The following is a 27557-nucleotide window of genomic DNA, read 5'->3' as shown; positions in this document are numbered from 1 at the left end:
CCTCATCGTCTAATCTGTGTCGGGATATAATATCGTTTGTAGAGTCACACAGCAAGACCAGGTGTGCAGATCAACCTTATCTAATAGCTGAAGGGTGTGTGTGTGTGTGTGTGTGTGTGTGTGTGTGTGTGCGTGTGCGCATATTAGGTTCCATTATAAGAACAGGTTGCCTGGCTCCATATGTGCGCAGTGTGCGGGGAAGCTGGGAAAACAAGGTTCTCCGTGGCCCTCTGTGTTATTGCTACCTCCCGCCTCCCCGAGCCGTGTTTGAAGACAGGAAATACGAGTCAGACCGCGGTCCGAGGGGCATGTGGCAATGGTTTATACTCCGATGACCTCTGACCTATCCTCTCCACCCCCGCCCGCTCTCTCACACCACTCCCCTGGCCCTCGAACACTCTCCCCTGAGCCCGGGACCGAAAATAACACGGCCTGACGCGGCCCAGCCCGGCTCGGCTCGGCCTAACCCAGCCCAGCACAATAGACCCTGCGTTCTTAGATTTGTTTGAGCGAGCAATGAAAAACAGATGGACTCTGAGGAGAGGAGGAGAGAGAGAGGAAGAAAGAAAGGGAGTCTTGTAAAATATTTGCGAAGAAAAATAACCCAGGGACGCTGTCTAATTATATCTATTTGTCTTGTGTGGTTTTGCTGGGGAGGCCATGTGGTCTCCCTGGCTGCTCCATGGTTCATTTTTCACATTATCTGATCCTGGATGGAGAGTAAAAAGACGAGGGTGGGTTTCGGGCCGTGAGCGGGGGGGGTGTTTGGGTCTCAATGGGAGGGCTGCGGTGAGGTGGGGGGGCCGGCCTCAAGGAGCGAGATGTGGTAAAGGCCTCTGGGGGATTAGAAGTTTCGTGTCTTTGACTGCTTCACTGTCTTCTTTGGGAAAAATGATAAAGATTACTTCTCTAATCTAACAGCGTCCATCCATCTTCATCAATAACACAGCCATGACTATATCATGCTGTTTCTCTAACAAAAGAAATATTTGGTGGCCTTGCAGACCATAGTCTTCTCTCTTTAAACTTTTCTTCTTCTTTTTGCACTTAATTAACCGAAGTTCTTCAAACAGCTGTGTGGTATCCGTGCTTTTCCCAGCCTTATGAAACCCAGATTCTTTCCTGTCTGAAGCATGAAATTTTCTGGCATCTTTCATTCAGGTTTTTTATTAGCAAGTGTTCATGTGTTTAACTAATACTCTCAACAGTGAAAATGACTCTCACTATATGAAGAAAGAAGCTAGAAAAGGATGTTTAGTTGTCTGCGTGCAGGCGTGGTAACTGAAAGTCTTCTGCTCGGCTCTGACCACCCACCACAGTATGACTGGACACTCTTGTAACTCTCCTCTGATAACAGATTGCCCTCCTCTTCTTGCTATGCCCCCCCCTTTTTTGTCTCCCAAGCATGCCCACCAATCACATCCAGCCGCAACCAGTCTGCGTGTCGATGTCCTCACTCAGCCAGCGGCTCTCGATCACTCTCCGTCACCTCATTCTGTCCAGATCCATCCTGTCCCTGCCTGTCAGTCAGTCAGCAGGCAGCTCGTTGACTGTTGCATGACTTCTTCGGTTCTTCACTTTGTCTCAGTGAGAGAGGGGGATTGTAGATTCTAGATTGCCTGCCTACCCCCCCCCCCCCCCCCCCCCGCAATATTCTCAAGTTCTCAAGCATCAAAAGTTGAAAAGGAAGAGCTCTCCATGGTGGGTGACGGCGTTAATAAGGATGATAATGATGTCACGGCTGGTGACATCATCACAGTGTGCCAGCCAGCAGAACAAAAGAGGGCTCTGCCCGGTCTTCCTAGCTGTCTTGGCAGCAGCAGAGAGGGAGAAAGAGTGCCCAAAGATTGATGTATCCATTTGGCTTTCAGTTTAATTCTGCCTCTCTATTCACATATTCAAATTTTCCTGTGTGAGCTTTTGTAAGGAGGGAAACATTTTGATTTGTTCTGCCGACTTTATATCTCTATTACTGCCTGAAATGAAAGCACTCCGTCAGTTCACGCAGGATATCCGGTGATTTGGCTCCCCTCTCCAAATCTTTGACGCTATTTAAAATGTATTGTTTCCACAAAGATGCCTGTGCCCAGCCTCTGCCTTCTCTGTCTCTCTCTTCTTTCTCTCTCCTCCCCTCTGTGTCTCTCCATCTCTTCCTCCCTCACCCACGCTTTCTTCCTCGCCTACATCTCTATCTGTCCTCTTGCAGGACTCGGAGAGAAAGGGCTTCATGAACAAGCTTTATGCCATTCAGGACGTGTGCATCAGCGTGCAGAATGCACTGGATGAAGTGGCCTCCTATGGCGAGAGGATAAAGAAGTGAGTCGTAAGCCCGCTCCTCGGCACCCGGCCCGTTCCTCGCTGCTCTGCACGTCCAAGTGGTTTTTTCCCGCAGTGCCAGGTTGCCCCGCTTCCTCTTGTCAGTCTGAGTGAATATAACTCAGTGCTGCTCTCAGGAAACACTGCCAGCCTGACACCCAACCCTGCAAGACAAACACACAGGCTGTCTGTCTTTACATCTGTCACATCTCACTTAACCCTGCATAACCTCTTAACTGAATCATCTGCATACTAGATTAAACACACATCGCTGCACACGCACACACATCCTCACTGTTTATTTGCTGTACACCTGCACCCTCACTTTCCCATAGGTCCATACAAAGCAAAGGGAGGCGTTTTGATTAAAGCTGCTTTAAAAACGAGTCAGGCTGCAGGTTCCTTCTTCACTTACAGGTAAAAACATTTTAAATCAAACTGAAACATCTTTGACCCGTGTTTCTGAAAGGTTGAGAGCATTTTGCTGATTATATAGTGTGAATTGTACTGAGTCGTAGCCCACCTTCACCCTGCAGTGCTGACCTGTAAAACTTTGGGGGAGGTTATTTCATTCTGCACGGCTCCGGCGAGCGTGATGAATTTGTAGTGCAGGGGCATCCAGATCAGCTTGTTTGGGTTGAGAAGTATTAAAATGCCCCCGCTGACTCTCCACTCTTTCTCTGCCTGTTTGGCTGGACTGAACTTTGCCACGTCTCTGAATGTTTACAGTCGTTTTCTCTCCTCTCTTTGCAGCACATTTAACTGGACTGTGCCTTTCTTAAGCTGGCTGGCCATTGTGGCTCTCGGAGTGGCCACCACCATCATCTACTTCATCCCTCTAAGATATATTGTGCTAGCCTGGGGTGAGCTAATGTGTAATGTTTATTTACATTTCCTGTAAATCTAGGTAATTCCTCTTGTGTTTTCTGTGCTCTATGCTGCTTTTTTTCTGTTATATATTGTGGAAAAAAGCACAGTCAGAGTTCAAATTAAATGATTTAGGCTTTACCAACATACAGGATGTGCTGATGCCCACCTCTCACTCCCAGCTCTTCCCCACCTGACCTCACTGTTTTCCTCCGTCTACAGGGGTGAATAAATTCACCAAGAAGCTGCGAGACCCTTACACCATTGATAACAACGAGCTGCTAGACTTTCTGTCCAGAGTGCCCTCAGATGTACAAGTGGTGGGTGAACATTCAACTTTTATCTTTGTTTCATCTTTTATATCTCTTTGACAGCACATCTGTCAGTTTCAGACATGGGCAAGGGTCAGGGCTCCTTTTATGATCTCCTCTGTCTCTTCCCCTTTCTCTCTGTTCTTCCTCTCAGCCATTGGCTCCCCACCGTTGCACTTTTCCTGTGAACTGACTATTCAGTGTTTTAGCCAGGCAGCATCTAATCCAATTGTTTGAAAGTCGTTTTTGTATTTTCCTATTAATACCTCTCTAGTCTAATTCAATTTCCACATACGTAGCTGGAGCTGTGTAATAAGATAACAAGGTTAAGTGAGTTTAGTGCCCAGCATATAACTAAGTTGATTGACTCCATACACACACACTCGCACACAATTACAGCTAGCTGTTGTTTCCCAGCTATGCTAGTAATTGGAACAGAGTGTAAACCAACAGTTAACCAGCCCCATGCGGTTTTGCTTCTACATTAACCGTGAGATCAGATTAACTTTGTGGCTGAACACTACAGATGCTTCGTTAGGTAAAATATGGTGTGTAGATGTGTGTGTGTGTGTGTGTGTGTGTGTGTGTGTGTATGTTAACTGTAACGTGCTGTGCAGCTCAGGACAAACTGCAGTTTAAACTGCAATTAAGCGGCAGCTTGTGAAAGTCGTTGTGTTATCCAGCACCGATGGTGTCCGCTGTGGCCGTTAAGCCCTGCTGTGCTGAGTTCAATACACACGCACATGAACGCACAGATAAACACACACGCAGGCCGAGGCTGAACGACCCGGGGCCTCCGATACGACCAATCCCCTGCCACATCAGCACTGACACACTTCCTCTTTGATCGCTTGTTGCCCACAACTTCTTTCATCTTTACAGGGTCATAATCCTTGCTCCCCTACACACCCCTGTCAACCCCACCCCGTGTTCTCCCCCTTTCGGCCCCCATGCAGTTTTACAGTTTCTTAGTTTACTGGGGCCTGCTGCAGCAGTAGGCACCAGGCAGGTAGCCATCGGCTTAAATGAGCCCAAGCTGTCCCCTCTGGTGAAGTGCAGCCACCTTACACACCTGGAGCCTGGAGGAACGGGGCAGTGAAGGGGCCCGGCCCCGGCAGGTATGAGGCCTTTACAAGGACCCTAATGAGGCCCTGCTGGCTAGGGAAGGTGGGGGCAGACATGGTGCTCTGGTCTAGTGCCCGTGCGGCTGGACTTGTGCCGACTGTATAAGTAATACTGTAAGTGCTACTGTAACAGTTACTGCTGCAGCTGTTGGAATGGTAATTGTTGCCAGGTTTCACTGACAGTGTGGAGGCTTTCTGAGTAATGAGGGTGAAAGACCAAGGGAGAGGGGTAAGAATAAATTTCAAGGGAGGACAGATGAGGATGGAAATACAGTAACGGGAGGAGGAATGAAGACACAAGTTCAAGGACAAGGAGAGTTGATTGATTGATTGATTGATTGATTGATTGATTGATTGATTGATTGATTGATTGATTGATTGATTGATTGATTGATGGAGATGACTGGCTTTGATTAGTTAGAGCAAGGTAGTCTTGTTTGCATCAAAAAGATATGACTATTAAAATTTAGATTTACCGCTTAGTCAGCGGATAAAGAATGGAGACCTGCGCTGATCACTGTATGACTTCATCCAAAGGTTAATTTTCTGTGAAGACACCCGTCACTGCGGTCGTTGGCTAAAAACAGACCAGAACGTTCTGCACTGCGGTGCGTCCCGCTGCTGCTTGCGGTGGTGGGTTCACCTCATTGCCTGCCCCCGCCTTACTGGGTCAGAGCCGTCTGTGGGGATTAAGGCCTTTAGGCTGTGTGATGATGCACAGAGGTGCTGGGGTCCAAATCGAGCGTCCCCTCACAGGCACGCATCCATGGCACCCACTGGCATTGGTGCGAGGGCCCACTATACCTGATACCCTGGATGACTAATGAAGTACTATTTCAGGGCCCTGGTGTGACCTAACACATATACATAATCTCTCTCTCTCTCTCACACACACACACACACACACACACACACACACACACAGAGGTGGACCGGGGGTGTTTCAGTGTAGTGTTCCGCATCATTTGGAGGTGCTTCAGTGCAGCCAGAACTGATGAGGTTCTAATGACTTTATATACAAAGGGCATCCACACTGGGCTGCAGTCCATCATAGCTTATGTAGCCGCATAGCATTATAGCAACTGTGGAACAGCTTTTGGGCTCTGATAGTTTTCTCATCTTTCATTCCACTTTATGGCGTACAAGCACATAAAAGAAACTTAACGGAAGGTGCTTCAGTCCTGCAAACCAAGCTCTTAAAATCGATGACACCGGCCCCCTAACAGCGCTGTCAAACACCCTTTAAAATCTGAATTCCCAGTGATGCGTGGAAGCAGCAACAGCCAGAGTTACCTTTTTACCACCTGACCAGTTTACTTAAATCATTATGTCCCTCTGTGAGCAGCAGTGTTAAATGCTGGCACGGTATGTAGCATGAAGCATGAAGCATGCATCTTGTATCTGGTTTGGATCTTTCACCAGCATAAGCTATCGTTATGGTCATTATCAGGAAATCCTTCATGTCCTCTTAAACGAGGCCAAACTGAGCACCTTTATAGTACCAAGTATTCCCTACCTGGCGTTTGGGAGGTGTCAGTGCACTAGTATGTTTTACGACACCATTAGCCATGTGAGCTAGGGAGTGCATAAGTAGGGCCAAGGCAATTAGCATGCCAAGTGGCCCTTTATGATCGGTATAAAGTAGCTGGATCAAACCCCCAGTACAAAAATAAGCATGAATTCCAATTTAGCGCCTAATGAGCAGAGGGGAGTCGGGTTAATATTTTTAGACAACATTTATGTTGGGGAAAAACCTCTTTGGACATACAGGGGTCAAAGGCAGGATAGTTAAAGGTTGAAACATTGCCAGATGCCATCACTTACATCTACCAGAGGTCTCCCTCTCCTTCCCCCTGTCCTTCTCCACTTTGGTGACAAATTTAAACATTTCACTGCAAGTGGCCAATTAGTCACTATTCAGTATGTGTCGAGCCGCAGCGGCTAATAGGCAAAACTTTCCTCGCTTTGTAATTTTTTTTGCTCACTGGTTTATGTCACCTTGACATGCCTCTTCTTTCCCGGCAGCAGACGTGAGTGCTGAATCCTCCGATCTGCAGATGTGTGAACTATACACAATAGTGTTTCCCTGGAAACATTTAATAACCCTTATGCTCCATTAGGCGTCACATGAGATGAAACTCGCTGAGTTTTGTGCTCTCCAGAAAGGACGGGAAAACAGAATAACATAGTATCATTAAAACGCTGCTCCCTTCCCGTTCTTGACTTCACTTTTTTTTGCTCGCCTATTTGCCTTTTTCTGCTCACTGTCACCCACCTTGGTTTCGCCGTGTCTGTCTGCCCACACTGGCATCATCAAAACACTGTCAAAGGTTCACTGCGAGAGGGAGGGAGGGAGAGAGAATGAGAGGCAGGGAGGGAGGCGCAGGTCCCGGGATGCTTTGTGGGTAACACCGTTAAACGAAGCACGATGCACGGTACACGGCGCCCCTTCAGCAGAGCACACTTCAAAGCCTGTTTTGCACTTGTACTGTCAACATTTGGGAGAGGAGAGGAGCGGAGAGGAGCGAGGGTGGAGCAGCCTTTGAGCAGCGCCGGGTCTTTACCCACTGCCTCTCTTGTCGATGTTCCCTTTAAGCTCCCCACTCGCGCTACCAAATTGCTTATGCGCTCGCCGCATTACCACACTTTTTTACTTTCACCCAATTCCGATTTCTTTTATTCCGCTAACGTCCCACTTTCTCCTCGCCTCCTCTGCCTTTTCTCCTGTTTTTGACTTTAACTAGCTCTTGTTTTTCCGCATCGCATTGGTGACTGCGTGTGTGTTATTAGGTGAGGTGAGCGGGGGAGCCAAGGGTATAGCATCAGGCAGGCCTGTCACCCGTAAGGTGGAATTGAACCTGTGACGCATGAGCCCCATTTCTCTTGGCTGGCAGCTCTTCACAGAGAAAACTCCTGTTTGATTGAGATATTGTTTTTTTTTTTCCCTGCACCCTTTCTTTTTGTCGATCCCCTTCGCTGCTCTTCATGAGAAACAAAACCCTACTTTTCTACATGACGTGCAAACTTTTCTTTGTTTACCTGCGCTCACAAAGAGTTTTGTTTGGACGGGAATGTCAGCGCGCAGAATTAAATTGCCTGTTCCTTTTTGCTGCTGTAGGCGTTTGGCCATATAATGGAACCACTAACAGCCAGTGATCCCGTAGAGTACCTGTCCTACTTTTGGATCCACGTTCGCTCGCTTGAAGCTGGCAGCAAACAATGAGTGAGAATGAGTCACATATGGAGAAACATTTTGATAGAGGAGGATTTTTTCCTGAATTTGCTCGTGATTATTTGACAATAAGAGATCTTTGTCAGTGTTTCTGTGCGACATGCAGATGTGCTGTTACTCCTTCACTCATGGCTAAATTAAATCATTCAACCATTCACTCACTTGTTCAGCCATGGATGTCCCTCTGTCATTGATCGCAGTCAGTGTGGGCTCTCTGCCAGGACTGTCAAAGTCCCCTAACGAAACGACCACTGCGCGCACACACACACACACACACACACACACACACACACACACACACACACACACACACACACACACACACACACACACACACACACAGATGGGGCCATATAAACCCCTCTTCGTCCCCTGGGTTTTTGCTCCGTTGTCTGCTTTAGTTGGCAGGGCTATAAAAGGATCCACACCCACATGAGAACAGTATCTGTCATCACCCGGGTGTCCACAGATCTCCCTCTGTCTCACCCAGTCTCTTCTTCACTCTCATTGTTTTCTCTGCTGTTCCCTTTGTTGGTTTGTCCCGCTCTCTGAACTTCCTCCCTTGGTCTATATCTGTCCCTTCTTCCCATCATCTCTTTCCTCCCTTGTTTTCTCCACCTGGATTATTTCCTCATCGCCTTTCAGACTCTCTCCCGGCCTCTCCTCTCCTCTCCTCTCTCTCTCTCTCACTGTATCCGACAAACTGGCTGTATTTGTACAGCTGTTTGGTAGGATGTTAGTTTGCCTTGTGAGACAGCGAGGAGTATCCAGATCTGAATCAGTGCAGTCTGGCTGGCTAGTGAGGCGTAGAGAGCAACACATGCTGGCCTAACCACTCTGTAAGCACCTTAACGAGACATCGGTGACCACCACTGTGAGACAGAAGAGCAGAAATACCCAGCTGTATGTGTGTGGATTTGTATGGGATTTTAATGATACAAGAGTGTTTTTCTGTGATGTGGGAGGCACTGCCGTGTGTGTGTGTGCGTACATTTTCTTTGCTGGTATTCATATGTGTCTGCACTGTTGAGCACACACGCACAAATCTTCGCATCTCGCATTTGTACATCGCAGACAGAGGATACTGGAAGCCGTCATTGAAGCGACAGTGGGAACCAGTAGAAGATGGATGATAAAGGCTCATTCCCAGCCAGCGTTGAGAGACGCTGCTGTTCCCGTCCACAGCAGACAGACCCACCACGAGACAGAACAGAGAAACCATATTGACGTCAGTTTGTTGTCTGCCTGGAGAATCAGAGAGGGTGTCAGTCAGTCAGACAGGCAGAGTAGCCTACAGTACGTCAGCCTAGGAAGGATCCCACAGACGATACTGGCTCTTTGGTGCTGTGACTGTTAAATCTTGGGTTTTTTTTCCCTATTAGTATTCTGATTCAGTGGCTAGTGCTTGTCAGTGTCTTGAATCTGTCTCGGCTAGTGACTGTATTTGTGTGTGCGTGCACAAGTGTGTGTACATCTGAAAGTGAGAGACTGGCGGAGTGACAGTCGCTGGTTGTTGACGTTCAGCCGCCGTGATGCTGCGGCGTATCGAGTGTCCATCACTTAAGCTCAGCTTCTTTCTAAGATCCTTCTGTGGAGCTCCACCATCTTTGCAAAGCATCACATGAAGTGGTCATCAGGTGACGCTCCCTCAGTGATAATGTTCAGCACATTCTGAAGTGATATATGTTACAGCCAGGTGACCGTTAGCTTAGCATAAAGACTAGACAGAGAGGGAAACTGCTACGGTGCCTCTCTCTTAAATAAATTATAAAATAAAAAATAAAAAAAAGATTGTTATGCTGGATTGTCTTCTGACCAGATGTAGTAACTTCATGACAAAAAAGTCCCCAGAAAGTCACTGTTTCTGGTCAAGAAATAGTCCAGAAAACAACCCATGAAGCCACAAGGTGGATTTTGTTAGCTTTAGCCAGCTGAGCCTTTTTCCCCTTTTCCCATCTTTGTGCTAAGCTAAGCTAACCAGCTGGCTACAGTTTCATATTTAGCTGACACATATGAGCGTGGCATCACTCTTCTTGTTGAAGTCTTGACAAGAAAGCAAGTAAGTTTATTTCCCAAAATGTCAAACTGTCGCAAATCTGTGAGTTTAGGTCATCTTATACTTACATGACGGTTAGCAAAGCATAACATGCGGCTTTGTGGTCAAACACGTCAACGTCGACGTGCTTCCTTCTGCTGTCCTTGAGGAAATTTCAAGTTAAATATAGGAAATTCTGACTGAACCACCCCAAGTCGTTATAAAACACTCCAACTTCATGATGATGTTCTGCACCTGCCGTAATGGCTGACAGGTCCTCCTCCTGTCTGCAGGCAGACAGGAGCCTCAGCAGGTCAGCTCTGCTGTCGTTTATGAGAAGAAGTGAAGCTCTAGACTTTCTGTCGGCTAAACTGCAGGTCGTCTGAGTGGAGAGAGAAAGATGTAGATTGTACATTATCGTTTTGAATGATGCAAACACAGTGAGTTTGGTCATCTGTGGTCAGTAGATCATCCTCATTTTCTCAGGATGGTTCAGGATCAGTCATGTGTTGACGCTAACTATAACCACCAGCTAAGCACAGGCTTAGGTGTGTTTTTTCCTACCTTCTGTTGCCTTCCCATCTCTCTGCCCTTTCTCTCCCCACCATCTCACCATGCTGAGATGACTCTGTTGTCTCTCCAAGCTTTCCCATGAGGCCTTGCCCTGTTCTCTGTTTGTTTGTGTGATCCCTTCCCTTAGGCCACTGTCCCACATCTGTGGAAGTATGTGTGTACACATACGTACATTTGGGTGCAAGCACTAGTGTATTTGGAGCTTTGAACAGTGTACATGGATTGTGTGTGTGCATGTGAATGTCTTTATGTGTGTGTGTGTGTGTGTGTGTGTGTGTGTGTGTGTGTGTGTGTGTGTGTGTGTGTGTGTGTGTGTGTGTGTGTGTGTGTGTGTGTGTGTTGTAATCAGTGTGTAATCCCCTCCCTGAGGCCACTGTTCCACACAGCTGGACTCAGAGAGCCTCTGGAGGGTTTCTGTGCTATTCAAGCATCCTTTGCTCTTTCCACCTGACCGGGTGGTGTGTGGTGTGTGTTGTGTGTTGTGTGTGTGTGTGTGCGTGTGCGTGCACACATGCCTGCGTGTGTGTTTCTGTGTGTTTTAACAGGTGCAGTACCGAGAGCTGAAACTGGATCCCAATCCCAGTCCAAATAAAAGGAAGAAAAACAACCCCGGGTAGATGACTGTGTCCGCCCACCAACTCCTCTCTTCTCCACTTTTCTTCTCGTGATCTATTACTGGACACTGAGGAGCAGAGGAAGACGGCTCCGGACCAGCTCGGCTCAACTATCTTTCCTTTTATCTTTCTCTATTTTCTTCTCTTAAAACCTTTTTTTCTGTCTTTAATTACTCATGATGTACAGTACAGTTTCCCGAAGTGTCATTTTTGTATGAAAAAAAAAACGACGAGTGCAAGAAATCTCACGAATTATTGCCATTATGGTTTTGATTGCTTTTAAAGGCGAGCGGGAAGGATGGATGGAACGACCTTTTTCTCAGCCGTGTGAGCCGCTCTCCTCCGTCGCTCTCCGTCACTCCGACAGCTCGGAGGACTCTGATCATTTGCTTGCCACAAGTGTCACACAATGAGTAAAACAAGTTTAACATTTCTACTCGCCGTCCCAAAAAGACACTCTGTGCGTCCACGTTTAGCAAAACACAAGCCTTACACTCGCATTCTGCATCGTGTCTCTGCAGTAGACCTTTTCTTTTTAGCTCATGTTGCAGCCGTTAACAGGTTTTGGTAATATGTTCATATTTTCTAATTGTTTTTGTGCTGAAGTATCTTTTGTTTTCTTCCCATCTTGGATGTGGTAATGATGTTATGTTCAATAGCAGTCATTTGGATTGTCTCCACTTAACTCAGCCAGCCAAGTTGATTAGCAATTATGGCGGTAGCCTCCAGATACGTCCTTCTACACAAACACTGGACCAACAGGCTGAAGGCTTGTGGTGGTATCTGTCTGTGCTGCAACACAACAGCCAATTTTTTTTTTTTGTTAAGCTGTGACTCCAATACAAAAAAAAAGAATCAAACCTCAGTGGGAAGTGGTATTAGTATAAAGTACTGTCTGTTCTTCTTAAAATAGATTGTGATTACATAATCGTCATTAAATAATACCCAGAGGAAAAAAAGAGGAACACTGTTGAGTATTAGACAGTTGGTGTTACGCCCTCAAACCTTTAGCACTTCCTAAATGTCCAAATAGTTTACGCGTAGCCTCGTTTAACCCCTGAAAAACGTGTCAAACTCCCGTCAGTCAATCAGCGAGACGCCTCCTCCGTCTGTCAGGAGGCGCAGCAGTCCGGGCCTTCTGCTGTCACGCTGCTGATGTAGACGTCACCCAGTCTATGCAGAGTGTCGCCGGGCGGGCAGGCCTTCAGGCGGCCGCGGCCTTAATCTGGTTTGAAAGCTCGGTCTCCTCGCCAGCCACACACACTAAAGAAAGAAAAGAAAAACACCCTCACGTGAACACACTGCTCCTTTAAGAGATCTCACGTACACAAACTGTACCTCGCTGCTCACAGATGAAAGCTCAGCATCCCATTTGAGCAGGCACATTCTCTCCCTCTCAGGCACACCAACACGCTCCCTGTGATGCTGTGCCCCAGGCTGGCCGCCCTCTCCATCTGCCCCACCTCCCGTGCCCACAGCTCAACTTTGATCCGTCTTTCCAGAGACACAAGCTTGTGTATGTGAACTGTGTATGTAAGAGTGTTTACGTATACGCATTTATGCAATCAAAGGCATGTTGCTTTTCTCAGCGCTGCTGCGCGTTACAGTCATATCTCCCCTCCAGCTGTAGACTGATGCGTAGATTCAGTTGGTGTGTGTGTGTGTGTGTGTGTGTGTGTGTGTGTGTGTGTGTGTGTGTGTGTGTGTGTGTGTGTGTGTGTGTGTGTGTGTGTGTGTGTGCGTGCGCGCAGAAGTGCCAGCTGTTATTTGCTGTGGAGCTTGCTGGTGTGGGCCGTCAGCTAGATGAGCAGCAAGTCGCTGTGTGACAGGACGAGGCTCTGAGGGGACTTAGGCCTGAGATGTCAGGGACTGAGGGATGCGTGTGTGCGTATGTGTGTGTTTTCCGCTATTTCAGACCCCTCTTCCCATCATGCTCCTCTCCGTTTGCTCTCTCTGCGGCTCCCTCATTCGTCAGTGAGCGGGGTTGCGACCCTGTCTGAAGGGACGGTCTCCTGGGCTTCTTGCTGAGCATCTGTTGAAAGATCACAGCTCGGACTACATTTGAGGAGGCCTCCTCTCATCCTACTGATCCCTGCCTCCGTCCCTCCTCCCTCTCCGTCTCCCCCTCCCCTTTGTCTGTCTGTCCGTCTCTCTCCGTCTTTATCGCTCTAAACTCCGCCGCAGCTCGAGCTCTCTTCTGCCATTTTGTCACGCTCTCGCCCTGCCTGTCTGCCTGCCATCGCCTCTACCCTCACCCGCTCCCTCCCTCCCTCTCCACCCATCCATCTCCATGCTTAAATATCAACAGGCTCGGATCTGTCACTCCAGAGGGCCATTGATTTTGTTTTGTTGCTTTGAGGAATCCACTTGAAAGACAATAACAGACTGTCCCCCAAGAGCTGCGTCGCAGACTGATTATAGCCTCCTCAACAAACACACTCTGCGGCTGGTGAAGGATGGCTTTTTATAATGCCTGTAGGGACTGTTTGAATACCTGATATGTATGTGTCTACTACTGTATGTAGTTATTTTACAGCAAACTGTGGTGACTATTGTGTGGTATTGCATCCAAACACCGTTTCTTATTTCTCGCCATGTATTGGGTTTTTTTGCAAGCAAACCAAAGTGTTTCTTTTTTGTATGATGTAGAGAAAATCAATTATATAAAGGAATGTATCAGATTGACAGCTGTAAAGGGAAAAAAAGCACTTTTATTTGCAAGTTGAAATGAGACTATTTATTTTTTAAATAATACTGTACATAGCTAACTACTTATTAATTTATGTTTGTATTTTATACAGTATGCCTGTTGATGGTCTGGTGATGATATTGTAATGTAGGTGTATGCCTGTCTCATTTTCTAAGATCTGTCTTTTCCCGCCTGCGACGTTGCCTGCCTGTGACATCATCTTCATGTGCCCGCCTCTGACCAATGACATTTCGTGGCAGGAATAAGGAGCTGAGACATGGGTCGGTCAGGAGGTGAAAGAACGTACGATGTATATTTTCCGGTTTGAGAAATTAAATGCATCTGATGTATGTGACTTATTTTGAAAGAAGAAGAAAAAAAACACGAGATTAAATATTTTTTATCATCTTCAGAGTGTCTGGGTTATTGCAAAATCTGCTCTCTGCATCAACAGTCTCATTTGTAAGCCAACACTGGTAGCAGGGAAAGGAATATTAGGCCATTCATCTCCGTCTCAGATACCAACTGTGTTCACATTTCAGGTTCAGGTCCTCCCTCCTCTCACCGCCGCCGCTCCGTCGCCCACCCGACCCGAGCAGGCCCAAGCCCCTTTCTTCACTCGCGTGCTGCTTCAGGAAGCGGCTCATTCCTCACGCTGTCTGTGTGGCAGAGACTCTGAGTGCACATCAGAGCCCCGAGCATCTCAGGAGGACTTCTGTGAGAACCACTCTCACTGCGGCCCTCACATGGAGCCGCTCCATTTGTCAGAGCACCTTTCAGCCTTGCGCAGAAGCCATCCCCCCGCCCCTGATTTATTGGCTCAAAACACTTGATCACTGCTGATCGAATTATTGGAACGAGACTTTAATAGTCAATTAATCTGTCTTCATGTTTTTGGAACAGTTATTAACATGTAAAAAAACAAAAAAGCTGTAGAAAACAAGAAGTCGAGGTAGTGACAGTCTGTACAGAAAAGTCAGCGTTAAATAAAAATATACTCCAAACGTTCAACATAAATACATTTCTCAGTATTTACAAAGGATAAAATATTTCAAAGCAAAACAAGGTGGTAAAATATACCCAAAACTAATCAAAAGTATACAATAGTTTCTCTGTAGGCGTGAAGACAGAACACACGCTCACCCATTTACCTGAATGGGAAGACAGTAGAAGGACACATTCTGGAGGAACACGTCCTCAGAAGGCCAGAAGGTGTTTGTTGTCACTTTAAGGCCTTGATAGATAACAGACACACAATATTTGTCAAAGTTGTACATTCACATGTTTTTCGGTGCGTTGTCCAGTGATTCTGTATCACAGGTTGGCCAGTAGCGCTTCACCCCAAGACTTAAGATCTCCCAGGATCTCCATTAGGAACTGTGTATTCTCTCCTTTGCACTCTTTCACTGCCTGAGACACCTGCTCCAGGTGACTCCCTCTGCCGAGCCCCAGCAGAGTCTCCGTGTCCTCCAGGAGCCTCACTGCCCGCTGGTCTGTCCAGCCCAGAGTCACTTCCTGGAGGGAGTGAGCTTCCAGGGCCCGGACCAGCCTGCAGCCCAGGCCGTGGGACTGGTCGCTGGGCTGCACGAAGCGGGACAGGCCGCTCTCTTGCCGATAGGAGAAAATGAGGTGGGCCAGCAGAGAGGACCCGGCCTCAAGGAGGGGCAGGTTCAAGACCACAGTCACTTCCCTGTGTCTCAGGGCCGAGTCTCCGACCTGCGCGCTGTGGAGGAGCTCCTCTCTCTGACTCGTTGCTGAGACCAGGTCCAGCGCAGTCCGGCCGTCTCCATCGGTCTGCTGCAGGAGGGCCGAGCCTGGAGGGGGGCAGAGGGATACGGGTCAGACTGCACAGCCTTTTCTATCACATTTTACCGTGTAGTTTTGCTGCCTAAGCCGAACCAAACTGTGAGAGAAAACTGGAAATTTAAAGAGACTGAAAATAAAAGGTGCAATAAGTCTGTGTGCTGACTTTAGGTGTCACACAGGACTCAAACCCCAGCCAAAGTCCTGCGTTTGACCCATTTATCCTCCACCGCCTCCTCCCTTTATGGACTTTATCACCTGTGACGGGTATAAATAGCCGACCTGCTGCCATGTGACTGCTCTCCCCTGGGCGCAAACGGCTCCAATTTTTTAAATTGTGCACCAAAACACTTCATCAATACTGCGCAAAGATGGAAAGAGTCTTAGGGAGGATCCGTAAATGGCTCTACTGAACTACACATGAGCGTGCACAGATGAGAGCGAACTGAGGGTCCTGAAAGAACCTGTGAGGGAAATCACCACAGAGAGCATTTGGTGGATATGCGACTTGAAATTATAATGTTTGGGTAACGTGCGCATGTAGTTTTGACAGGCTGTGACATCGTCGGAGTTGAAATATCTGTTTTTAAAATGGCAGATTGGCCTGAGACGAGAAGGTCAGCGAGTCTACCGTAACCAGCTGAAGCATCAGCGATCACATCATGACACGCTGACATGCAGCCAAGCTACCGGAGGCTGCAGCATCATTATCAAATAAGGCGGAAGAGACGCTGCACGGGTCAACGGGGGGACACGGCAACAGATATAAATAGTGCGCAGACACACACACATGAATGCATGTCCTGTACAGTACACGCCCAGACACACACAGGCGGTGACGTGAGGAGTTAAAGCGAACAGCTGTTTTCCCACCGGGCCTCAGCGCCAGCCGGGGCTTTTAGCTCACTTCAGCACTAACTTCAGCTGACACCTTGTCTTAACTGTGTGACTGGCGGGTCACTTTGTGTTTGTGTAAAAGCCGCAGAGGGTTAGTGACCTGATCGAGGCTCTGCTTTTTTGATGCAATGCTGCGAGCGAGCTCATCGCTATCATCAGTAACACGAACACAGAGAGCTGCTGGGGGTGTCAACCTCGCCACAGACCTTGGCTGTGATATCAGAAAATTGCTCTGCTAAAAGTTCACTCTTTATAGAGATGTGAAAACGAGGTTTGTGAGGATGACTTATCGCGGTAAAGCCGCATTAATCTAAATCATTTGTGACTGCGCTACAAATGCTGTGTCTCGGCTTGTCCTTTCAGTGAAGATCTTTAGTATTTAAGAGAAAGAGGCACACATTAATGTTAGAATCACACGATAAAAACAAATCCACAGATTCAAAGTCTCTCCAATAACCTTGACTTCATCCTTTCAGCCCTGCTTCGCCACATTCAAACTGGACATGACAGTCACAGCCGAATCTGACACTTTGTTCCCCCCCAGGAAAGTTATAATGGTGACATTTACCGTCTACTCTCTCTACGCTTCTGCTTTGTCTGCTCAGACTGAAAGCCATTTTCCAGTGTCAGACAGGCCCGCGCGCACTTAGCCTACACGGAGCAGGTCGAGTCAAGTGCGAGCCCTTTGTTTGCTTTCAGATAGACCCATTTCTGTGGCAAACTGCTCTTGATGGCACTTGACTGTTCAACCTTGGCGATGCGGCTGCCACTTGCGGGTTTACGGCTCTGTGGAGGCTCGGCGTGACACGCAGACGGCTGCTTGATACCACTGCTGGCAGTGGTTTCTGTTTGACAGACACTGTGGGGCTGCAGGAGGCGTGATGCTTTAAAGGAGGGACAGTCGTGCGTGTGTGTGTGTGTGTGTGTGTGTGTGTGTGTGTGTGTGTGTGTGTGTGGTGCCTTGTGACATACACCACACTTACAAAGCCTCCCAAATGCCATTTTGACAAAAAGACAGCCTTGTTTTAAATGACACTGTAAAAAAAAAAAGTTAAAAATGGAGCGTTTTGAATTCTGAAATTGCTCTCCATCTCTCTGTCTGCCACACAACCAACACCGTGTGCAGCAGTTATGAGATAATCGGTGAGAGCTCACGTAGCTGTTAGCGGGGAAGGTCAGCGCTCATCTACCTTTTAGTGCTTCAAGCCTGAGTGGTAAAAACTGAATCTGCATAAATTGTGGCATTAATCTACATAAACTTTTACATAAGCGGGGACATTTCAAATGCAGGGGTCAGGCATCGGGGGCAGCAGTCAAGGACGGAGGAGCACAGATTTGATCAAAGTGGCCACAAGAGGAAGGCGGAGGGGGGGGAGACGGAGCGACGTGGCATGTGAGGGAGGGAGTGAGGTTGTTCACAGCAGGTCATAATCACCAGGTTTCTATAACAAGCTGTCCTCACCATTACGCTCATCCAGTAGGAGTGGCTGTAATGTGTGAAGCCAAGCATGGCGGACACACAGCGGAGACGTTCGGGTGGATTTTTCTAAAAACCACTGTGATACCCCTCAGAAACACATGGGAACACGCAACGTCATGTCTGCTGGAAAACGGATCCATCCCCGTCCTTTACGGATGAGCTATAAAAAAAGATGGGGCGGCTTTTGAAGACCGAGGCTGTTTTTCTTCACAATGCGTCCTTTTCTGTGCCGTCCTTTGAGAGGGCCGGCCTTGGACTGAGGTCTGCGAGGGGCCTGCGAGGTGCTACGGAGTGCTTGGGTTTGGGCCACGAATCCAAGCACTCTGTTTTCAACGTGGAGAAAAAGGGAGGACAAGGTTTCCTTCTCCCATTTAATACTTTCACCAATAATCACTGCAGCAGCCTGAACAACACGGGGACATTCAAACAGAACAAAACGAGTACAGTCTATGCTGAGTGCACGTGCATGAACTACATTTAGAAATTGCTTAACACCAGTCACTCTGCATGCAGCAGTTAAATAAGATGAAACTCCTACAGTATGTTCTCCTCTCATGGGAAAATGGCTTGTTGCAGCAGCAAAGATAACAGAAACAGGGATCATTTAAGCGTAAAGCACCAGACAAAGCAGCACTTTGCACTACGAGTCAGATTCCCATTTACGACTGTCGCGCCAGAGAAATCGAGAGTTCCCTTTTACTCTCTTGTGAAAAGCGGGAATGAATATTTGAACTTAAATTCCGCCCCAAATAAAATAACAGCTCCTGCTCCTGAGCTTTTAGTCCAATCCAGCCTACCGCAAGCTCCCTGTCTGTCAGCCACGGCTCTGCACGAGAGAGGGAAAGGCAAGCCACGGAAGCGGCGGCGTTCCTCGACGTCATCGTGTCAAACCCGTGCGTGACAGACAGGCTCCAACCAGAGGGATGGCACTGGTGTGGGGAGGAGAGGGCCCCCGCAGCACGGCCCTGGGCTCGGCTTGCCTGAAAGCCTGCGTGGCTGTGTTTGATTGCTGATCTGTGAGCTAACGGTGTCTGCCAGCGCGCGCTGTCTGCTGTTTGTCACATTTGCGTGTTTATCTGCTTGACTTTCCCCCTTTTATTTCCATTAAGCACCAGCTTGTGTCTTCTGCTTTTCCGGGATTTTAAATGGATTTTTCCTCCCTGCCTGTGCTTACTTACACGACCAGACAATAAGCTGCTCCTTTTTTATCCATCCTGGGATACAGAAACACACTCCAGCATCCCACCACGCAGCTCAGACGCACTTCATCCTGAAGACGCCGATGGTCATAGCCAGTGCTAAACTCCATATTTTCTAGCAGAAGACATGAAAATAGCATCATGTGCTGTTTATGATGTAATTCACACACATGCACACACACACACACACCGTTACGAGACTCGAGGCTGGGGAACGGTTTTGGTGCAGGGACGGCGACTGAAGTGAATCCAGGTATTGGCGCTGGGTGTCAGATATGCTGCAGTGGAGATAAATACAACACCTGGGGGATTACATGAGAGCACAGGGTAATTACACCATCCTTTGTGTGTGTGTGTGTGTGTGTGTGTGTACACACATGCATGTGAGAATGCCCTGCTAAGACCTCAGCTCTGAAGATAGAACAGAGGGAGGAAATACACATGCCGAGCAAAAGCCACCGCCTGATGCAGTCTGAGTGCTACACACACACACACACACACACACACACACACACACACACACACACACACAGAGCGCAAAGCCCTTTGGCCTTTAGAGGGCAGGCGAAGACAAGAAATATAAAAGTGAGAGGGGAGGAGGGGAAAACTGGCGTAAAAAGAGGGAGGGAGGGAAGGAAAGAAAGATGCAGTGCTCCCTCCCCCATGTCTCTCTCTCTCTCTCTGTGTCTCTGGTCTGAGGCTGGGGCTGAGGCAGACAAGCTGGGAAGCAGGCAGCTCCACAGCATGGTAAACATCCTCCCCCCCCCCCCCACCACCACCCTCCTCGCTGCCTGAATAAGAGAGGCAGGGCGAGTGTGTGAACTGCAGCCAGGGGCACGGCATCACATATCCACAGGGAGCTGCTAGCTAGCGACTAGAAACCACAGCAAAAACAACAAGGCCAACCAAGTGAGGCACCAAAGCAGCCAGCGGAGAGGCATCAGATGCAGGAAAAAAGAAAAAGACCAGCCAGACATGTGAATATGCTAAAATCCCACTCTGCGTTAGCAACAGTCTGAGCGCTCAGTGATATTTTTCTCCCATTTTCTACCTTGATATTCAGAGTATAAAAACGAGGCCTGAGGAGGTACATCAGATGCAGCGGTCGGGTCAATATCTTTTGTATACCAATAAATAGGGGAGGGGGGGACGCTGCTGTTTTACCTCTGCAATATTTCCCTTCTGATTTCAGCTAACGCTTGAATTCCACTAATTGACATTAAAGCCAGGGACAGGCTTTGTCCTGTGGGTCACCGGCGAGCCTCATCTTAACGGGTTGTGTGCGATTAGCCTGTTCCTGGCCTCCTCACCCAAACACAGTCTGGTCAGGCACAGATTACAGTTGGATCATAGCCTTCAGGAGGAGGCGGGGCAGATAAGGAAGGATGTAAAAGCACCGACTCCAACTGCTAGCTTTGTGTAATCCCCTCTCCGCCTCTCCAACACCTCTGGTGAGAGGGGGCATCAGATACACCCTGATTTACCGGATGCTGATCAGCAGTAGGTGTTAAACATCTTAAATAATCAGAGCAGAGCCCTTTATTAACTCCTAACTGGTGTCTTGAATCAGAAAAGGCTAATCACTGCCATCCGCTGTTAGCTCGACCAATGTGTCATGTGCTGAATCATCATGCACATGCAAATTAGCTTCCTATGATGCCACTGATATGAACTCAAGCTCTACCTGAATCATGTGGAAGTCGACAGAAATAGAATGAAATGTGGCGACAAAACACGGTAGACCAAAGGGAAGCCAATACTCAGTTCATGAACACAGACGTAAATAGCCAGATTTTGACTGCAAAGCTCTCACAGGCACAAAAATTTAACTCATTACCTGACATGTTGGCATGTACTTAAAATTTTCTCTCGTGTGCCCCGTGCAGCACTCACTGTGTAAAGTTAAGATGCAAATACAAGCAAGTTCTGTGCAGGTGACACAGCTCAAGGTGAGGTGTCAGCCACGCTAGCAGCTCTGTGAGGCAGAGTGGTGCTTTTGAGTTAAATGCTAATGTCAGCTAACAGTCTAACGGCATCGACAGTGCTGATGTTTAGCGGGTTAGTTTAGCATGCTGATGTTTGCTAATTAGCGCTAAACACAAAGTCAGGCTGAGGCTGACGAGGAGGTGAAGAGGAAAGAGGAGTCCAAGTCAAGAAAGCGCTGTCTGGAAACCATGAGCACTCCTTTCAGAAGATCACTGAAATGAAACGTTGACCTGCTGATAGAATTAAAGTCAAAGACATCCTCAGGATTCATCCTCTGGCGGCCAAGAAAATTCAACATTGCCAAAAAAGTCAACCACAAAACACCGTCAAGTCTTCAGAAGGACTGCTCCTCCAAGGTCTATTTGACAATGCAACAGAAAAGTTAAACTTCAGACTCTCTTAACACCGTGCACTTCGCGGAAAACTGCTTCCACTGCGACTCCAAACTCTTTAAAAGTGCATCACGCTGCAGGCTTTAGTTTCCCACTGAAAGAGTGATTTAAGCAAACACACTTAAACTGCTGTTGAGTGTCTTCATGTACACTCCAATTTCACTATATGACCCACTCCACCAGGGTTCAAACACCAACCATTGTTGGCTTTCAGCACCCATTGATGCCTTGTTAATGAATTTCAAATGAGTAAAAAAAAGTCTCCTCTCTCGTCTGTATTTTCTATCAATGGGATTTTTTTTTCTGTGTGTTATTCAATTCCTTGCAGAGGTGTTGTTGAATGTTTTAATTGGGGGGGGCTGGAGTGCGGCGCTGCTGCCATTTGTTCTCATGGAGTATAGGATAATTTAAGTTCAGGGCTGGAGCGCAAACACAAAACGATCTTCATGGCCAACAACACAAATAAATGTCTGGCCTACGACCGCGTTGTTTTGCTTTCATATTAACCTGCGAATGAACAAAAGGGATGAACCAAACCTTGAAACTTGGCTTTGTGGAGGGAAGACCACGTTTCCCACACTTACAAATTCACCACTTTCAATTATTTTGTAGTCCTTACAAATGTTCAGCGTTAAACTGCAGCAGAACCTTGTTGTTGAAGGACAGCAGAATAAATAAAAATTGTTTGATGCTCCTTGGCCTTTGCCCTTTCCTCTTCACTGGAGCTAGCTCCCCGTGGCCTTCATGCTCACTAAAGGCTGCAGCTGTGTAAAATGAGCAAAATACATTTGTTCGTACGCTACAAAGGTGGTTATGGGCATATGTAGCCTGCAAAAAACCTTTGGTAACAAAGTGCAAAATCATCATCAGCCTCGTCTGATCCTCTCTGGCCCTCATCTGTATAAAATACACACAGGGTTTATCCGAAAAGGGGGTCTCTCCCTCCTCTTGGAGCCCGTTGAGGAACACCCGGGGAGACTGCTGGATAGAGCTCCAGACTTAATCCTGGCAACCACCCGAAAACACCGAAAGAAAAGTTGTGTGTGTGTCGGGGGGTGGATAACGAGAGACAGGCAGGAAGAGAGGAGAAAGGAGGAGAATCTAGTGAAGAAAATTCCCAGCGAGGGAAGTCCTTGAAATACAGCCTGGAGAAAGCCACAGTTGAAACATCAACACACCCGAGTGAAGCCGAGGGCTCCAAACGCAGCTTCACCTCTAATAGTGCGAGTGCTCGGCTCCTCGCGGTTGCCAGTTCAGGACCCACAGGGAAATAAGTGCCGAGCAGAATGAACTTTCTTTACCGCGTTGACAGTGAAGAGGCCCAAGTGTGTCTAAAGCACTACCTGTCTGTGTGTGTGTGTGTGTGTGTGTGTGTGTGTGTGTGTGTGTGTGTGTGTGTGTATCTATGACAGAGACAGACAAACAGACAGAGACGAACCATGACTGACGACAGCGGTCCGAGGGGACCGTGTGTTTCCTGTGCCACTGAGCAAATGACATCTTTCTGCTCCACGAACACTCATTCAAGATCTGCAGGGACGCTGTGCATTAAGCGTGTGTGAATGTGTGTGTGCGTAACACGACAAAAACCCAAAGAGAAATCGAGGAGGCAGTCATGGAGCAACCTCTGCTGCCGTCTCTGAACTTGACTCAAGCCGAACAATTAGACAAAACGGGGAAAACAAAAACACTTTTACACACACCTGAACAATTCTTTCTGCTCTTATACTCTTTCCACTGCAAGCATCTAAATGAGTGTGTGTGTGTGTGTGTGTGCGTGTGTGTGTGTGAGAGAATGTGCCTGTGTTTACAAGACGAGGTGGACTGGCTGTGCTTACTAACACGGTGGGCTGCATTGAGAGGACGCCATCAGCGATTACACTCACAGGGCCGAGTGGTGACAGCTTAAAGGCTCTTTTCTTCATCTCTCCACCCCCTTTGCTCACTGACACGCCTCCTCTGTGTGTGTGTGTGTGTGTGTGTGTGTCAGGTCTGAACTGCACAGCTAAAGGCTTCGGGTCATTTTCCATTCCAATCAGGGGTACCGGCTGCCCTGGCCACCCTGCAAAATTTAAACACTCCTACCAGCTGAGGAAGGGGCACAGGGAACGTCAGCAAACAAACACAAACATACATACACACACACACACACACACACACACACACACACACACACACACACACAGACACACACACACACACACACACACACACACACACACACACACACACACAGTTACAGCCACTTAATTGCAAGCCAGCATTTGAGATTCAGGAAAATACTTGTGCATGCATACACCAAAATACACAGCCAAGGACACTTTGATACTGTGTGGAAAAAAAACAAGCCAAGCACGAGCACACACACACACACACACACACACACACACACACACACACACACACACACACACACACACACACACACACACACACACACACACACACACACACACACACACACACACACACACACACACACTTCTGCGCAGGGTCATGTGGGGCGGCCTTGGGCAACGGGAGGAGGAGGGGGGAGAGCAGAGTCAGCCTTGCCCTCAGCCATGGCATCCTTTCCTTGCCAGCTCCATAAGCCTGGAGAGACTGAGGTAGAGGGGGTAGAGGGGTGGGATCCATCCATCCCTCCCCCCCTTGCAATTCACCCCTTAAAATGCACACACACACACATATACAGAGCCCAGGCCTCCAAGCAGACAGGCTTACAAAGGGGTGAGATCACTCCCAAATAAAGGCTTTGTTGGTGTGCCAGTGTCGGTGTTGCCCTCTCTGGCCTACCAGAACCTTGGCAGCTCGGTTCAGCCTGTCTGCTGGAAACAGCCAGGACAGCAGGCTGAATGCCTCAATGGAGATGTAGTTTCAGGACATGTAGCATGCACTAAAGAAGAATAAAACACAGGAAGATAATAAATAAGGAAAGCAATAGATGCATCTGGCCCACTAGCCTGTTTTCCTACCATGGGACCCTCAGAAGGAGTCTGATGTATGGGTGTTAGAACTGCAGCCACAAACACAAAAGTCCCGTTCAGAGGAAGAACCAGAACGAACAGCACCATAAAGATGCTTACAGGAAGCAAGCGCGATGTAGCCCCAAAGCTAAAAGTTTCCACGCTTAACAGCCTGGACTTAAAGATCTGAAAAAAAGAAAAGAAAGGCAGACTTATCGATGGTGTCCATAGCAACCGGATGGAGATCACGGATCATGGAGAGACAGTATAGCCTGGAGTCAAGAGGACCACCTCCTCACCAGCTTTAGCCTTTAGACAAGCCGCCATCAAGGTGCGAAGGAACAGCAAACAGTCGGGAGACAGCGAGCGAGCGAGCGAGCGAGCGAGCGAGCAGGAAAGAAGGATAATGCACAAGCCTGCAGGTGTTTCACATCGAGAGCGTTCTCGTTCACGTTGTTCCGCTCGGTCCCTGCGAAGAGACCTGGCCTAGACAGCAGGCCAGACGTCTGCTGCGCGCGCACACACACACACACACGCGCGCACACACACACACACACACACTCCGTCTCTTCCTCTTCTAATTTTACAGATACAGATAGCTGCTTCTTCCTCTGACCTCTTTTAATTTGCTCTCCCTCCTGTTACTGAGAAAGGGAGGGGGGAGGGAAAAAAAAAAAAAAAAGGGAACGCTCCCTTGTTTCCTCTCCGGGACTAAACAATCCCAGTCTAATTTATTTTTTGAGGACAGAATATGTACATGTGTTAATGGGAAAGTCAAATCAAATTAACTATAATTAGTCAAACTGAGAAGTGAGCGGAGGCAGAGGTATGTTACATGGGAGACGCTGCTGGATGACACACCCCCCGCCTCCCCCCACCCTCCCCAAAAACACATACACATCGCCTCAGCCACCTGCTGCTGCACACCCAGCGACGCCACCCTCTCCGAGCTCCCACGCCCGTCACGCTCACTTCAACCCTCCTGAGCTCCGACTGCATGTGGCACGCGAACATGCAGACGCACAGGCGAGTTGTGTTGTGACACATTTCCGCAAAAACCTGGATGTGAATTCTGCAAGCGGCGGATCCTGACTCCTCCAATCTTGTCAAAAAGACATTAAGAGACATCTTATGAAGCGGGGCTGTAATCTGTTTGGACAGAAACTGCAGTGCAGGGTTGCATGAGGATTATGAAGACAAGCAGTGGGGGCAGAGGGAGAGATGTGATCTAGGAATCATACAGCGGAGAAGCAGACTACTGTTATGGCCTTTGGGGCCCAGTACCAATACTGTTTGTCTCAGGCTCACTGTATGTTTGCAGCACATCAGTCTGTAGGCAAACATAAATACCAGCTGGAACACATTTGTCCCTACAAAACAGATTCTTGTCTCATCCTCACCAAACAACCGTTAAGACAACACTACCAATAAAATCACCTGTGTTGGTGCTTAAACTGATTTTTCGGATGCATGCCGTGTACGGCACTTACATTGTGATACTGTCTAACTTTCAGTCTTCAGTATGGACTGAGCCAAATAAACTTGATGTTGAAACCGGTGGAGCGGTCCGTTAACAGGGCCACCATCAACAGGTCCCTCACACTGCAAGGCGGCCAGCTAAGACAAAAATTGGCCCTGCTAATAAGGTCGAGAGCAGCTTTCAATCTGTCAGTAAGCTCTGCTACATTTGTTGGCTACATTAAACTGAAAGCTTGTCTTGGCCACAGCGGCAGTGACATGCAGCCCACCGCTGCAGTAAATCATTAGCTAAATGGCTAATTCTACAGATTAGCTCGCTTGGCAGCCAACTGGCTCGACAAGTTAAAGGTGTTTTATTTTAACATTATATGATTCCATCAGTGTGACGGAGACCATTTGGTTTAATGAATCATTTCGGGGAAGATGGATTACACGAAGACATATGAAAACAGTTGAGTATAACCCATCCGTTTAGGACATATAAACATGTAACACAGCCATTTTTAATTGCACCTCGCCTGAGTAATGGCACTGACAAAATAAAGCACCAGACCAATATCAGTGTCACAGTTTGAACTTAAAAAGGTGCTGCAGAACGAACGGACATGAAAATAATGAAGAATCTGCTCCTATTCTGATTTGCCAAGCCACATTAAAAGCATCTGCCTAACCTTATAAACATGCACCTGGATACACTGAGCAGTGTTTCATATGAACCCATTTATGAATGTGAGCAGAGCCTCCAAAAAGATCATTTATGATTTAGATTTTATTAACTTTTTTTTTCTGTAAAAAAGCAGCAAAAACGCAGCTGGAAATGCAGATTGATGTAAAAGTCTGCCAGAATGGTGCGTTCATGTGCATCCATCCATTGTCCAGACTGGACAAATGGCTCTTCTAATCACACATTAGATGTTTGCCTTATAGATAAATATACTTTAAAGAGTAACATCACTTAGTAAAATATTACTATTTGAAGGTAGCATTTGAGCTATCTTGTTAGCTCACTTATAAAACCAGTACATGGTGTCATTCTTTACATCAGCTCTCACTCTGAAGTGTGCTGGTGAAGTTCACCCACCTGCGTGCTCCAGCAGCATTTTGGCGATGTCCATGTGCCCGTTTAGCACGGCGTCGTGCAGTGGACTGACCCCACCCACCTGGTTATTGAGCACAGGGGCCGGGTGGTGACGTAGCAGAGCCTCCACACACGCAGTGCTGCCGTGGTTGCACGCTTCGTGCAGAGGCGTCCAGCCTGCGTGGTCTACGCGGTCGACAAACCAAGCACAAGACAGGAAGACAAACAATGCTTATTTAACAAATTCAATGATTCATGTGGCCAAAAAAACTGCTAACTGGTATCTTTTTAAGTTAAATATATCTCTGATACTTAAAGACTTAGCTTTCTGCCAAGAATTCACACTGAAGTGCAAAATTTTGCAAAGAATTTAGGTTATAAAGCAGCTTAGTAGATCCTACAGCGTGGACAATTTTAGCATTCGACTGAAGTGTCATGATGAAAGATTAAAGATTTGAAGGGACTTGTTGTGAGCTGGCTGTTGTTGGTTAGCACTGAGAGCTAACAACTCAGCTAGCA

The 27557-nt window shown here is 47.6% G+C and overlaps 2 protein-coding genes across 5 annotated transcripts in view; one reads left to right on the top strand and one right to left on the bottom strand.

Moving 5' to 3' along the window:
• Window positions 1-14173, top strand: part of mctp1a (multiple C2 domains, transmembrane 1a) — a 137249-nt gene extending 123076 nt beyond the window's left edge. For all 4 annotated transcript variants that reach the window (XM_070964975.1, XM_070964973.1, XM_070964974.1 and 1 more), the window contains 5 exons: window positions 2207-2316; window positions 3070-3179; window positions 3406-3503; window positions 11004-12759; window positions 12824-14173. In XM_070964975.1, coding sequence (XP_070821076.1) covers window positions 2207-2316; window positions 3070-3179; window positions 3406-3503; window positions 11004-11075 — 390 coding nt within the window. In that variant the 3' untranslated portion in view covers window positions 11076-12759; window positions 12824-14173. The remainder of the gene's footprint in view (window positions 1-2206; window positions 2317-3069; window positions 3180-3405; window positions 3504-11003; window positions 12760-12823) is intronic.
• Window positions 14174-14608: 435 nt separating this feature from the next.
• Window positions 14609-27557, bottom strand: part of slf1 (SMC5-SMC6 complex localization factor 1) — a 29847-nt gene continuing 16898 nt past the window's right edge. Inside the window, exons 17-18 of the mRNA XM_070964814.1 lie at window positions 27042-27224; window positions 14609-15575 (exon numbers count right to left, since the gene is read on the bottom strand). Coding sequence (XP_070820915.1) covers window positions 15076-15575; window positions 27042-27224 — 683 coding nt within the window. The 3' untranslated portion in view covers window positions 14609-15075. The remainder of the gene's footprint in view (window positions 15576-27041; window positions 27225-27557) is intronic.

Source organism: Chaetodon trifascialis, chromosome 6 (genome assembly GCF_039877785.1).
Source record: "Chaetodon trifascialis isolate fChaTrf1 chromosome 6, fChaTrf1.hap1, whole genome shotgun sequence".
Classification (NCBI taxonomy): domain Eukaryota; kingdom Metazoa; phylum Chordata; class Actinopteri; order Chaetodontiformes; family Chaetodontidae; genus Chaetodon; species Chaetodon trifascialis.
The sequence above is the reverse complement of the archived record's forward strand: the minus strand, read 5'-3'. Positions and strand labels throughout refer to the sequence as shown.